Below are 14,779 nucleotides of genomic sequence, written 5' to 3' on the forward strand. Positions count from 1 at the left end.
GGTCAGAGCGTCTGCCCCCTGGTGGTCAGTGCACGTCATAGCGACTGGTCGACCAGTCAACTATCTGCCCTCTGGTGGTTAGTGCACATCATAGTGACTGGTCGACCGGTCAACTGCTTCTGGTGGTCAGTACACGTCATAGTGAGCAGTATTACACTTTGATTGGCTGAATGGATGACCGGACGACCGGACACTTAGCATATTAAGCTTTTATTATATAGGATAGCTAATACTTATTGGGAGCTTATTATCTTCTGACACTGGACTAAATATTTTTACATGTAATTCTCATTTAATTCTCACAAAAGGCTGACGTGGTAGGTTCTGTTATGTGCATTTAAAAAATTGAGGATATATGGGAATAGAGAGATCATACCTCAACATAATAAAAGCCTTATATGACAAACCCACAGCTAACATCATACTCAGTGGGCACAAACTAAAACCATTTCACCTAAGAACAGGAACGAGACAGGGATGCCCACTTTCACCACTCCTGTCCAACATAGTTCTGGAAGTGCTAGCCATAGCAATTAGACAAGAAGAAGAAATGAAAGGTATCCAAATTGAAAAAGAAGATGTAAAACTGTCATTATTTGCAGATGACATGATACTGTACATAGAAAACCCTAAAGACTCCATCAAAAAATTATTAGACTTAATAAATGAATTCGGCAATGTAGCAGGATACAAAATTAAGGCCAAGAAATCTATGGCATTTTTATACATCAGTAGTATAAAAATTTTTTTACAGAAAGAGAGACTAAAAATGCAATCCCATTTACCATCGCACCAAAAAAATTAAGATACCTAGGAATAAACTTAACTAAGGAGGTAAAAGACCTGTACTTGGAAAACTACAGGACACTGAAAAAAAGAGCTAGAAGAAGACATAAACAGATGGAAGAACATACCGTGTTCATGGATTGGTAGAATCAACATCATTAAAATGTCCATACTACCCAAAGCAATCTATAGATTCAATACACTCCCCATTAAAATACCAACAGCATATTTCACAGACCTAGAATGAATTCTCCAAAAATTCATCTGAAATAAAAAAAGACCCTGAATAGCTCAGCAATCCTGAGAAAGAAGAACAAAGTAGGTGGGATCTCAATACCAGATATCAAGCTGTATTACAAAAACACTGTTCTCAAAACTGCCTAATACTGGCACATGAACAGACATATAGATCAATGGAATAGAATAGAGAACCCAGAAATCGACCCAAACCACTATGCTCAATTAATATTTGACAAAGGAGATAAGAACATACAATGGATTCAAGACAGTCTCTTCAGTAAATGGTGTTGGGAAAATTGGGCAGATACATGCAAAAAGAATGAAACTAGACCACCAACTTACACCATACACAAAAATAAACTCAAAATGGATAAAGGACTTAAACATAAGATGGGAAAACATAAAAATGTTAGAGGACTTCACAGGCAGCAAAATCTCAGACATATGCCAAAGTAATATCTCCACTGATACAGCTCCTAGGGCAATGGAAACTAAAGAGAAAATAAACAAATGGGACTACATCAAAATAAAAAGCTTCTGTACAGCAAAATAGACCATCAACAAAACAACAAGAAAGCCCACTGTGTGGGAGAACATATTTGCCAATGTTATCACTGATAAGGGTTTAATCTCCAGCATTTACAGGGAACTCATACAACTTAACAAAAGGAAGATAACCCAATCAAAAAATGGGCAATAGATCTAAATAGATACTTTTCAAAAGAGGACATAAGGCCAAGAGACATATGAAAACATGCTCAAAGTCACTAATTATCCGAGATGCAAATCAAAACGATAATGCGGTACCATCTCACACCTGTCAGAATGGCAATCATCAATAAATCAACAAATGACAAGTGCTGGCGAGGATGTGGAGAAAAAAGAACCCTCCTGCACTGCTGGTGGGAATGCAGACTGGTGCAGCCACTGTGGAGAACAGTATGGAGTTTCCTCAAAAAACTAAAGATGGAACTCCCATTTGACCCAGTAATCCCACTTCTAGGAATATATTTCAAGAAACTAGAAACACCAATCAGAAAGGATATATGAACCCTATGTTCATAGCAGCACAATTCACCATAGCTAAGATTTGGAAACAGCCCAAATGCCCATCAGCAGATGAGTAGATTAGAAAACTATGGTACATCTACACAATGGAATACTACACTGCGCTAAAAAAGAAAAAATTTTTACCATTTGCATCAGCATGGATGGAACTGGAGAGCATTATGCTAAGCAGAATAAGCCAGTCACAGAAAGATAAATATCACATGATCTCACTCATTTGTGGAATACAATGAACAACATAAACTGATGAACAAAAACAGATCCAGAGACAGAGAAGCATTGATCAGACTGTCAAACCTCAGAGGGAAGGTAGGGGAAGGTGGGGGTAAGGGGGAGAGATCAACCAAAGGACTTGTATGCATGCATATAATAAGCCTAACCAATGGACACAGACACCAGGGGGGTGAGGGCATTAGTTGGGGGGTGAGGAGGGCCAATGTGGGGATAAGGACACATGTAATACTTTAAAAAAAAAAATGAGGATTAGGAGCTAACTCACCTAACATTCACAGAGATAGTAATTGATAGAGCTGGCATATGAAACCAGGTGGTTTGACTTCAGAAGTTGGGCTCTTAACAATGTCATATTGCTTTCTATGATGAAAGTTAATTTTGGTAACAATTTAAATGTTAATAGCTAACATTTACTATATTTCAGCTACTCTCTGAAGGTCTTCAGATATATTCATTCAATCCTGATAATCTTATATAATAAAAGGCTAATATGCAAATTGTCCCTTCCACCAGGAGTTCGACCATGGGGTGGGGCCAGCCCACCAACTGTCTGCAGCCCCTACCCCCGGCCAGCCCCGCCCCTGATCTGCCCCCCCACTCCCCCCTATAGGGGGTGCGTCCCCTCCCCCCAGCTGGCCCAGCCTGATCCACCCCTATTGGGGCGGGCTGGCCAGAACCCACCTGTGCACAAATTCGTGCACCGGGCCTCTAGTAAGTATATAAGTTTCATACTATTATTATTATTCATTGACATAGTTATGTTAAAATGCTTCCTGTTTAAATTTTTATTCTGTCTGCTCCATTATGTTTGCTTTCTCATGGGTAAGTTATACTACTGTTGTCATTATTTTAAAACTAGAGGCCCGGTGCATGAAATTCATGCACGAGGGGGGATGCCCCTCAGGCCAGCCTGCAACCTCTCCAATCTGGGACCCCTCGAGGGATGTCCGACTGCCCGTTTGGGCCCGATCCTAATGGGATCGGGCCCAAACGGGCAGTCGGACATCCCTCTCACAATCCAGGACTGCTGGCTTCCAACTGCTCGCCTGCCCGTCTTCCTGATTGTCCCTAACCGCTTCTGCCTGCCAGCCTGATCACCCCCTAACCACTCCTCTGCCAGCCTGATTGATGCCTAACTGCTCCCCTGCCAGCGTGTTTGCCCCTAACTGCCCTCCCCTGCAGGCCTGGGTCCCACCCAACTGCCCTTCCCTGCAGGCCCAGTCACCCCCAACTTCCCTCCTCTGCTGGCCTGGTCGCCCCTAACTGCCCTCTCCTACAGGCTTGATTGCCCCCAACTGCCCTCCCTTGCAGGCCTGGTCCCTCCCAACTGCCCTCCCCTGCTGGCCATCTTGTGCCGGCCATCTTGTGTCCACATGGGGGCAGGATCTTTGACTACATGGGAGCAGCCATCTTGTGTGTTGGAGTGATGGTCAATCTGCATATTACTCTTTTATTAGATAGGATAGAGGCCTGTTGCATGGGTGGGCGCCAGCTGGTTTGCCCTGAAGGGTGTCCCAGATCAGGGTGGGGGTTCCCTTGGGGTGTGGGGCGGCCTGGGTGAAGGGCCTGTGGTGGTTTGCAGGCCGGCCATGCCCCCTGGCAATCCAAGCGGAGGCCCTGGTATTTGGAATTGATTTACCTTCTACAATTGAAACTTTGTAGCCTGGAGCGGAGCCAAGCCTGCTGCTCGCTCCATGGCTGGCAGCCATTTCTTTTGGGGTTTGTGTATCTTCTATAATTGAAACTTTGTAGCCTGGAGTGGAGGCCTAGGCCAGCCAGGGCTGCAGAAGCTTTGCTTCCTCCATTGCCGGGGGCAACCCTTGCCTCCTGCTCTTTCCAGCTCAGTGGCTGCCTCCATTTCTATTTGGATTTGTTTACCTTCTATAATTGAAACTTTGTAGCCTTGAGTGGAGGCTTAGTCCGGCAATGGCAGGAGGAAAGCTTGGCTTCCTTTGTTACCGAGGAAACCCAAGCCTCCCTCCTGCTCTCTGTGGTTGTAGCCATCTTGGTTGGGTTTATTTGCATATTTGCTCCTGATTGGCTGGTGGGCGTGGCTGGTGGGCATGGCTTGTGGGTGTAGCTGAGTTAGGGTCAATTTGCATATTACTCTTTTATTAGATAGGATAAAATGTATGCCCTTCTTAGATCTCTTAATTTTTATTTGTGAATTGAATTATAATTTCTCTCTTGAATTGTCTGTTATCAGTTGCATTGTCAAGTAATGTCTTTGGAGAAGTGCCAAAAGTTAACCCTAACTTCTGTGTTAACAGTTGAGCCATGTCATTTTTTTTTCCCTTTAAAGTGTGCAATTATTGATTTATAGTATATTCACAGATATGGATACCATCATTACAACCAATATTTTTATTGCCTTAAGAAGAAACTCTTGTACACTTTAGCTGCCACCCTCTTATATCTCCTTCTGCCCCTTCTCAGTACTAAGCAACAATTAATCTACTTTCTGTGTTTAGATTTGTCTATTCCAGACATTTTATATAAATAGAACTATATGTGGTCTTCTGTGACTGCTTTGTTTCCCATAGCATAATGTCTTAAGATTCATTCAAATTGTAGCATGCATTGGTAATTCATTTCTTTTTATTGCAGAGTAACATTTTTTATATGGATGTACCACATTTTGTTTATTTACCCATCAGTTGATGGATATTTGCATTGTTTTCAACTTTTTGGTTCTTATTGTTAATGATGCTATAGACATTTATGAACAAGCTTTTGAATGGACATATTTTTTCACTTCTCTTGCATATATACCTGGGAGTAGAATTGCTGGGTTATATGGTAACTCTGTGCTTAACTGTTGGAGGAACTGCCAGACTCTTCCAAGGTGGCAGCACCATTTACAGTCCCACCAGCAATGTATGATTTCTCCACATCCTCTGATTTCTCCCCATCTCTACCAATTCTTATTTGATTTTTTTTATTTTAGCTATCTAATCTTATTTGACTTTTTAAAAAATATATTTTATTGATTTCAGAGAGAAAGGGAAAGGGACAGAGAGATAGAAGCATCAATGATGAGAGAGAATCTTAATCAGCTGCCTCCTACACACCCCCCACTGGGGATCAAGCCTGAAATCCAAGCATGTGCCCAGACCCAGAATTGAACCGTGACCTTCTGGTTCATAGGTCAGTGCTCAACCACTGAGCTACATTGGCTGGGCTAAAGTGGTATCTTTTTGAAGTTTTGATTCACATTCCTATGATTTCTAATGATGCCAAACATCTTTTCATGTCCTTATTGGTTATGCTATATAATAAAAGCCTAATATGCTAAGTGTCTGGTTGTCCAGTCATCGGTTTAACCAATCAAAGTGTAATATGCTAATGATATGCTAAGGCCGCTCAACTGATTGCTATGACATGCACTGACCACCAGGAGGCAGACAGTTGACCAGTCGACCAGTCGCTATGACTTGCACTGACCACCAGGGGGTATACGCTCCGACCGGTAGGTTAACTTGCTGCTGGGGTCCGGCTAATCAGGACTGAGTGAGACGGGCCAGACACACCCTGGAGCCCTCCTGCAGTCCTTACCCTGCTGGCTAATCTCCTGTGTCCCTCCCCAGTCCCAATTGTGCACCAGTGGGGTCCCTTGGCCTGCCCTGCGCCCTCTCATAATCCAGGACCCCTTGGGGGATGTCAGAGAGCCGGTTTTGGCCTGATCCCACAGGCCAGGCCAAGGGACCCCACTGGTGCACGAATTTGTGCACCGGGCCTCTAGTTTGTATATATTCTTTATAGACTTGCCTATTCAGATCTTTTCTCCAATTGTCAGTTGGGTTTTCTTTTTATTATTGAGTTGTAAGTGTTCTTTATATATTTTAGATACAAATCCCTTATTGGATATATGACTTACAATATTTTCTTCTATTTTGTGGGTTATTTTTCATTTTCCTAATGGTGTCCTTTGAAGCACAAAGGTTTTAATTTTGGTGAGGTCATTTATTTACCTTCTGTTGTTTGTGCTTTTGGTGTTATATCTAAGAATCCATTGTCAAATCTAAGGTCATAAAGACTTAATCCCTGTTTTCTTTAGAATTTTATAGTCTTAGCCCTTACATTTAGGTCTTTAATCCATTTAGAGTTAATTTTTGTATATGATGAGAGGTAAGGGTACAACTTGTCTTTTTGCATGTGAGCCATGCCTTTTCATGGGTTGGTGGGAAAGAAGAAGAGGAGGGACTACTTGGAGGCAGTTCGGTTGGTCTGTACTCCTAGGTATTGACTCCTAGTCCTCTGGAAATACAGAGCTGCCTTGAGTTTACCCTTTACTATTGCATTTTTTTTATATCGAGACAGCAAAGGAAGGGCAATGGAGGGAAGTGAAAGGCCACAGCTGTAAAGTTCTATAGCCCATCCTTATCTTTTCTAGTCCATTTTATGAGATGCAGTTTGTCTCACACTATCCTAGCCTCTGTCCCCCAAGAGACATTCGAGGATTTTGTATTAATTGTTCTGAGAGCCATTAGTTTTCTTATCTCTTTTGTGGCATCTTCAGCCTTGCTTTGGAAGAGGAAGCTGACAGCCTATGCTAGTTTGTCATCTTTTCAAGAACCAAAAATGCACTCATTTTTGAAACTTCAGTCAAAGCAAAATAGGAACCTTAAATTCTTACTTAATATTGGCAGTGATTCTGTTTCATAATAAAAGTGAACTAAGGAAGAATACCTACACAGAGACATTTTATGTAAAGAATCTCAGGAAGATTTCCTTGTCTCCTGAATGTGAAGAGGAAAACATTGGAGAATTTACTCTAAACTTTTGTTTGATTTTATACAATAAAAGAAACTGTTCCAAATCTCTCCACTTAACATATATTTCAAGGTTTCCAAAATTAGTTCATTTTCTTTATTTTCTGGGTAAATTTGAACATAGGACTTGAACCAAATATAAAATAACTTACACTAAAGAAAACTTTATCTCAAGATATGAAACTTAAGATTGTTGTTTGAAGGAATGATTTTGCCTCTGATTCCAATATATTTATGTGTGCTGTTCATCTTTAAATAGGTTCAAAATACTACCTGAAGTTCTGTATCGCATCTCCACACTTGAAACAATTTTAATTAGTAACAATCAGGTTGGATCTGTGAACCCTGAAAAATTGAAGATAATGGAGAATCTGGTCACATTGGACCTTCAAAATAATGACCTCCTACAAATTCCACCAGAGCTCGGTAATTGTGTGAACTTAAGGTAACTACTTCATTCTACTAAGATTTTCCATTTATTTGATTGCTTTGTTGAAGTGTCCGGGCTTTTTGTTTGTTTGTTCTGTTGCGGTACTCTACCAGGAAAGTTGAAATAAAATTGTAATGTCCTGTTAAAAATAATAGGCAGCAAACCCAGAATCCCAATTCTGTTTTCCAGATTTTACCAAATTTATTTTTTAAGCTTTGTTTATGTGGTATTATATATGTGTAGATAAAGTAATTGATTGTTTCTAGTGATACTTTTCTCATCACTCAGTGTAACCTGAAACGAATGTGTAAAATGTTAGGGGAGTAAATTTAGCTGTGCATATGGGGTTTTTCAAAATCTGAGTACAGATTATCACCATTTATTTCAAATGGTCTTCCTCACTCTCTGTGTTCGCTGTCACCTTAGTCTTCAATGCTTTTACCCTGCTTTTATCAATAATCGACCTAAATATCATATTTGAAAACCTTCCTTATTCTCCAGGCAGAATTAGTCACTTCTCTAATTTTCTATCCTGCTTTGTTTAGACTAATTTATACCATTTCTTTGTCCTCCTTTAGAAAAGAGTTGTTCCAGTGCCTGGAACATAGAAAGCACCCAATAATGCTTGTTAAGTGACTATACAGGGAGTTGGAGATGTCAACAGAAAGCTAAGTAGTGAAGCAGAATGTGTCAGAAGTAATATAATTATTGAAAACTGAACATGATGGTTTGACATATTTTACTTTGCTCGGGCAGTGCTGGCATCTGCTCTGGTAGCCCTTATTAGTGCATTATAGGAGGCACGTACAGTTGATTCTCCTTCCTGTAAGCAGTTGTATTCTATAAAGTCTCTGTAAATACCAAATTAGTGAATCCTGAACTGTTACTCCTAGGGGAAGTACAAGAGGTAGGTTCTTTTGAACCTCTGGTCATGACATTTTCAATCAGTACATTACCCCTTTTTTAATGTGTTTGTATTAAGACACCTTATTTAATATTGTTAATTTATTAACATTGAACTATGCCCAAACAGCTCTATAATACATGCCTGAATGAAGCTTACTTAATATGTATTTTTTCTGTAAGGCACATGGCAGCCTTCTTTTAAGAAAACTAGAGAGTACTTTAGCACTATACTTGCAGGCCACTTTAAACAGTAAATAAGGACAAAAATGAAAAAAGATGCCACATGATATAGACCAGGGATAGGACCCTTGTTTACAGAATGAGAGCTGAAACAAGAAGGCAGTGTCACATGCTCAACTTCAGCGGAGAACGTGCCCATCCAACATCTCAAATTTTTTGCTGTTCTATGTGTGTCAAAAAATGGCTTTCAGAGTGTCAGCTGCATTGATTTTTGGGTTGCAAATAAGTTTTAGTGAGTAGGCAAATTAGCAAATACTGAGGATTGGCTGTAATTAACTTATTTTTCTATAAATTAAGAAAGTCAGTCTTTAAAAGAATTCCCAAGGCACATAGAAGTATTTGAAGATTTAATTTAGATCTCGTGTATATAATGTGGTGTGATTCCTTTGACTTTTATTTACATAAACACTCAAGTTATTAAAAATTAATATAAAAGTTTCTTTATCTCATAAGTTTAAGGTATTTCATTAATTATTAAAGAAATCAATTAACAAGCCCTTAAATCTTAAATTGGAACCTCATTTAAGAACATGTAAATAGATTTTTATGTGTGTATCTGATCAAGCTGGGGAGAGGGCAGACGTGTCAATGTTTCCCAGGGCGGAGGGGGATATTTTGGTTACATTTTAGACATGAGTACTTGTATGCTCATTCTATACTTGTGTGAATACAGGGTGGGGCAAAAGTAGTTTTAAGGTTGTTTGTATGGAAAGTAATGCAATAATCCTACCTAATGAAAGCGTAATATGCAAATTGACCGCACCTGCGCTATATACAAGCCACGCCCACCAGCCAATCAGGGTGAGTATGCAAATTAGCCCAAGATGGCGGTTAATTTGCATATCAAGACAGCGTAGAAAGAAGCCAAGCCTGCAGAAGGGAGCGAAACTGCAGAGAAGCGAGCAAGCGGGGCGACGGAGAAGGAAGGGAAGCAGGGAGGGCGGGGAGAAGGCAGGAAAACAGGCGGGCCGGGGGAGAAGGGAGGAAAGCAGGCGGGGCCAGGGGGAGAGGGAAGGAAAGCAGGGGGGCGGGGGAGAAGGGAGGAAAGCAGGTGGGGCAGCGACCGCAGCAGGAAGCCCTATTGTAGGAATCTTCCTGCAACAGGCCACTAGTTAATAATAATAATACAGGAATAAAATGTGTTTCACGTACTCACAACTGTAAACATACCCTGTATAATTAAACCTTTTAGTATGTGGTCATTATAAGATTGAGAAAAAGGATGGGTTAAATGATGGTTCAGATGACAACTCCTCTCTATAATAGCTGTGGGATCTTGGACAAGTCTTTCTTACCTCCCTGAACTTGTATTTCCTTATCTCTAAAAGAGGAATATTAATGGGGCCTACATTATAGGTTGTTAAGATAACTGAGTGAGTCAGTGAATTTAAATTACTTAGCAGAGTACCTTCCACGTAAGTAATGTTAATGTTGTCTTGGTTATTGTTGTAGTTATAATTCCAACTGTTTAAATGGTTAGATTTGAAAGAGACAAATAAAAAATCTACACAAATCTTATTCATAATATTATAAATGAAATTAGAAGAAAAGCTTTCCAAATGGACAGTGTTAAAGTTCTTATTTCTCTCTTTTGCTTAGAACATTACTACTAGATGGAAATCCATTCCGTGTTCCGCGAGCAGCCATATTAATGAAAGGAACAGCCGCTATTCTGGAATATTTGAGAGACCGAATTCCTACATAAATTGGAGTTGTTTTATAATCTTGGTCATGCTAATTCTTATAATTCTTACATTGATGACGAATGTTTTTCTAAGGTGTTGTGTACATTTGTAACGGTGATAACAGTGTTCTGAGTGTTTTGCATAAGATTTATCCTACTCATTTTCATCCCATTATAACAGAAAACAGTTTCTTCAAAAGTGAATTTTTATTTAATGAAGTTTAGTATTTTTATAATGACAAAGTGCTTTTGTAGAAGTTGGTTTTTCTTCCATTTCTGTTTTTGTTACATACCATGTGACCAATTGACTTGAGTATGACCATCCAGTTTCTTTCGTTTAATATAAAATTGACTTGAATTTTATTCAATGTTGTTCTTTGACATTTAAAAATAAGACTTCATTACTGATAGGACTTTTGTGATGTGGTTGGTCTCAATATAAGTTTTACATTAACATGCACTGTATTGTTTTTGTTTTAATCTAGTTGAAATGTCTTTAGCCTTTTCCCCATGTTTTAGGAAATCATGTCACAGAAATGCTACACAAGATATAGTTATAGTTGGAGAAAATAGTAAGTCTTGTTATAATTACTCTCACCATTTTGAATTTAAAAGTTGACAAGGTTTTTTAAAATGATGTTTTAGTATTAAGCTTCCATAAAATAATCTGGTACTTCTAGATGCAAGAAATTTAAAGAGATTGGATCTGCATATTTTTCCTTCAGAGTGTTAGCAGTTTAAAAGTACTTTTTTTTTTTTTAATATTGAAGACCTTATTTTATTCTATAGATATTAGAAACAGGACATTACCAATAATGTATACTGCATAGAAATCTTGAAATGTGCTTTGTTTAAATACTTACTAATCAAGTATTTGTATACATCTATTCTGTTGGTGCGTTCTAATCCAGCCTTGTATATTTTTTTCCCAGGGCCTTAATTTTAAAATTTGTTTGTAATCTTCATAAGATTAAACTTGTAATCAGGCAGTAATTTTCTAAAAGGGAAGTTGTTATAGGTGAACTTCATTTAATAAATATCAAATATAAACATTTTTATTTACATCAGAAATATCAGAAGTAGGCTAGGCTGATCAGTCATTATAAAACTTACCATATGATTCCATTAAATAGTCAATCAATAGAATGTATATTAACTTACATAGATAGATGGGTGGATAGATAGGTAGGTAGGTAAGTAGGTAGATAGATAGATAGCTTTTGTATGATCAAGGCATGCTTATATGAAAAAGTTGCTACTAAAGATAAATAGTACATGTTCATAATAAAAGTTACATTTTCAAATGTTAATTACAATGTTTGTGTTTTTGGTTTAAAATAAACATGCTTTTTTCATACTATAACTTTGGTTGAATAAGAAAAATCTGCTTTGACATTAAACAAAAGACACTTTACAATAAGGTGACATTTTATTATTTATACAATAAGGAGACTTTTATGTTATTCAAAACACTTTTTAAATACTGAAAAAAGTTGAGTACACCAAAGCCGAAAAATGGCTCTGCTATACACTGCACAGCATTATTTTAGTCCCTGTAATTTTATCTGTACAGAAAGCATCTTCAAAATGCATTCTAATCACATTGTACACCTTTGCCGATTAGTGTCAATACATAAAATAAAACTGCAGAATACAGCTTGCATTTGCAAATTAACTGACCAAGTAATTTCACTGATTCAGTAAATTTAAAATAGATTCATAGGACTTATTTGCACATAAAATGAAAGCAGTTTTCAAGGTTGTTATGGTCTCACACTGCAAAAAAAAACCCCATTAAGTACATTCACAGTCTATGTTAATAAAGTAGTAAATGTCTTCATTCAGTTTTATTTACATCAATCTGTAGTTCAACTAGAAAGTACTGTTAATTGTGGTACTGTAGTTCTTTTAACACATACAAAAATGACAATTTTTATATATAATTTAAGCTCAAAATCACAATTATCTCAAAATATTAATTACAATACAGCCATTTCAATTAAACATGTTGTGATTTTTTTTATAAAATGGTAAAATTTTTTATTAAAGTAAGCAATTAGTTTTGAATTGGCTAGAGTTCACCCATGTAAAAAACCTTAAATGTTAAGAGGTGTTTCCTGCCCCCTCCCACTCGAATTTGTATACAGCCACCTAGGCTAGCAAAGAGACAGAAAAGGCCCCAATTTATAAAGATTAAGCCTCTTTTGCTATACTGCTGTGGCTTGTTTCTTCCATAAAAGCTTTACAAGGGGAATGTCAATAAACTATGCAGTGAAATGCATGCATTAATATACAGTGTTTATGTAAAATGTTAGTATTTACTAGTGCACGTTAAAATGTTCACAAAGACTGCAAAAGAAGTCATAAATAAAGAAGCACTTATAAAGATCTATCAACTGAAAATTGTAAGCTTGAAAACTACTTGATAATACAATGGAATTTCTGTGAAAACAAATCCCACTTCAAGGTCTTTCTCTGGCTAAAGGATCTCCAGTTACTTGGCCTTAAGATGTCACTGTTGCACTGCACATATGGTAGTGAAATCAGTTGTCAAAAAGAATATGAGTCTAGAGATTGTCTTAATTTTGCTAAAGTACTGGCCTAATGTTGCATCACTGTGTAGGAATTTTTCTTAAACTTACAGAAGAGTGAAATATTTCACTACCCGAATTATATGACCTCAAATGAAAATTTGTGTGTGTACATGTGTTTAGCATATGGAAAAATACTACTATAAGGAGGTGGAATTAGTACTTACTTATATAGTAATAAAAAGATTATGCCCCCAAAATAACTAAGGTCAAAAGTAATCAATTATCAAATAGTTTAGGAATGAAAGAATATTTTTCACGGCTATATAAACAAATTCAGACACCCTAAAACACTTTTACTTACAATTCTTTCAATTAAAAACCTATCACTATCTTTGTTTAGAATTGCTGCTGTTAATATTTCTTCTCTGAATAGAAAGAGACCATAGTTCATATTATGGTTTACTGTTATACAACTGGGGGGGGGGTGTAGTGGGGAGGGGTACCCTTGCATGGCTATAAAACGGGAAAAATTAAAGTACTTGCAAACTACTTTTGCAAGGTTATTTAAGATGGTCTTTGAAATTTACAAATAGAATTCAATAAATTTGCCTCTGAATTTCAAATAGGAAAAAATTTATTCTTCATATGAAGACAATGTCATGTTAAGCTTCCTTTAGTCTATTCTGTACACTGAGTACAAAGAGAAACTTGATTAGCTCTTGGGACAAAAATATCTGGTTTATCTATCAATTATTTTTCTCTTCATTCCAAACAGAAAATAATAAGGCTTTTCCAGGAGAAAAAATGTAGTTGAGGATGTTAAAGGAAAATGCCCAAACATTATAAAGCAGTATTAAAACATTTATTGCATTCCATTGACACTAGGTGTCATCAAAGCTAAAACCAAATTTCCTAGAGTAAAACTTAGCATACGACATTCATTACAGCCCTGAACGGGTGCCTTTTCCACATTCAAGACCAATAAGGCTCCTCTGAGTGGAAAGACTCTACAAATATTGAAAATAAAATTTATTTCAGCACCACATTGTGAAAATAAATTACCATCCCAACAAATATGAGAACTGCTTTGTGTTCTATCTGCCTGAGAGTTTCATCTTGGTTTTCCTATAGACTTTCAAAAAATTACGTAAGATTTCCTAAGAGAGGTTCTTTAGTAGAGTGCTGGGGAAGGGGAAGAGGGATGGAAAGATACAAAGAAATATAAGGTGATTTCTTTTGTCCATCAAATGCTTTCCTTAATTTAGCTATCATAAAGATTACTTGACCTGAATACTTGGGCATTATTTAACCTCATTACCTGTGCAAAACAAATGCACAAAGAAAAACACCTATGTACGTGTGTCTCTGCAGAGACACAAAACCTGAGTCACAATAAAAAGTTTTTAATATAAGAAATCTCTTAATGTAGGAAAATAACATTTAAAGGGCCAAAAATATCTTTGTACAATATAATTAGCTAACTAAAACTTCAATGTGCTTAAGTATCACATATTTTATAAGACCTAACAAAAAAGGAATAATTTACATTTGATAATTTTCTTAACTATAACTGATACCCCCATTTTAATTTCTAACATCTATGTTCATTCCCTTGAATTCATTAACTTTTCCAAAAAATAAAAGCATATTTAAATATGAGAACTGTTTAATTTCTGATGAACAGTTTTTACTTTTTTCTAAATATTGAGGACATAGGAGATTTGGGGTTGCTAGGCATATAACAATGCCAAACCAAAATAGAACTCTAAAATTCAAAACAAAATATATATTTTGAAGGAAAACATTACTTGGAAAATTATATTGTAGATAGAGTTGGGCCAAAGTCTGCATGAAGCTATTCTCTTATGTGTAGGCTCCCTTTCTG

The 14,779-nt window shown here is 37.3% G+C and overlaps 1 protein-coding gene across 3 annotated transcripts in view; it reads left to right on the plus strand.

Annotated features, from left to right (window-relative positions):
• Window positions 1-13,256, plus strand: part of LRRC40 (leucine rich repeat containing 40) — a 50,200-nt gene extending 36,944 nt beyond the window's left edge. For 2 of the 3 annotated variants that reach the window (XM_079776033.1, XM_079776032.1), the window contains 2 exons: window positions 7,360-7,545; window positions 10,276-13,256. In XM_079776033.1, the coding sequence (XP_079632159.1) occupies window positions 7,360-7,545; window positions 10,276-10,381 (292 nt within the window). In that variant the 3' untranslated portion in view covers window positions 10,382-13,256. The remainder of the gene's footprint in view (window positions 1-7,359; window positions 7,546-10,275) is intronic. The other variant, XM_079776034.1, reaches the window with a different exon arrangement.
• The last annotated feature ends 1,523 nt before the right edge of the window (window positions 13,257-14,779 follow it).

This window comes from Cnephaeus nilssonii, assembly GCF_951640355.1.
Source record: "Cnephaeus nilssonii genome assembly, chromosome: 7".
NCBI lineage: Eukaryota > Metazoa > Chordata > Mammalia > Chiroptera > Vespertilionidae > Cnephaeus > Cnephaeus nilssonii.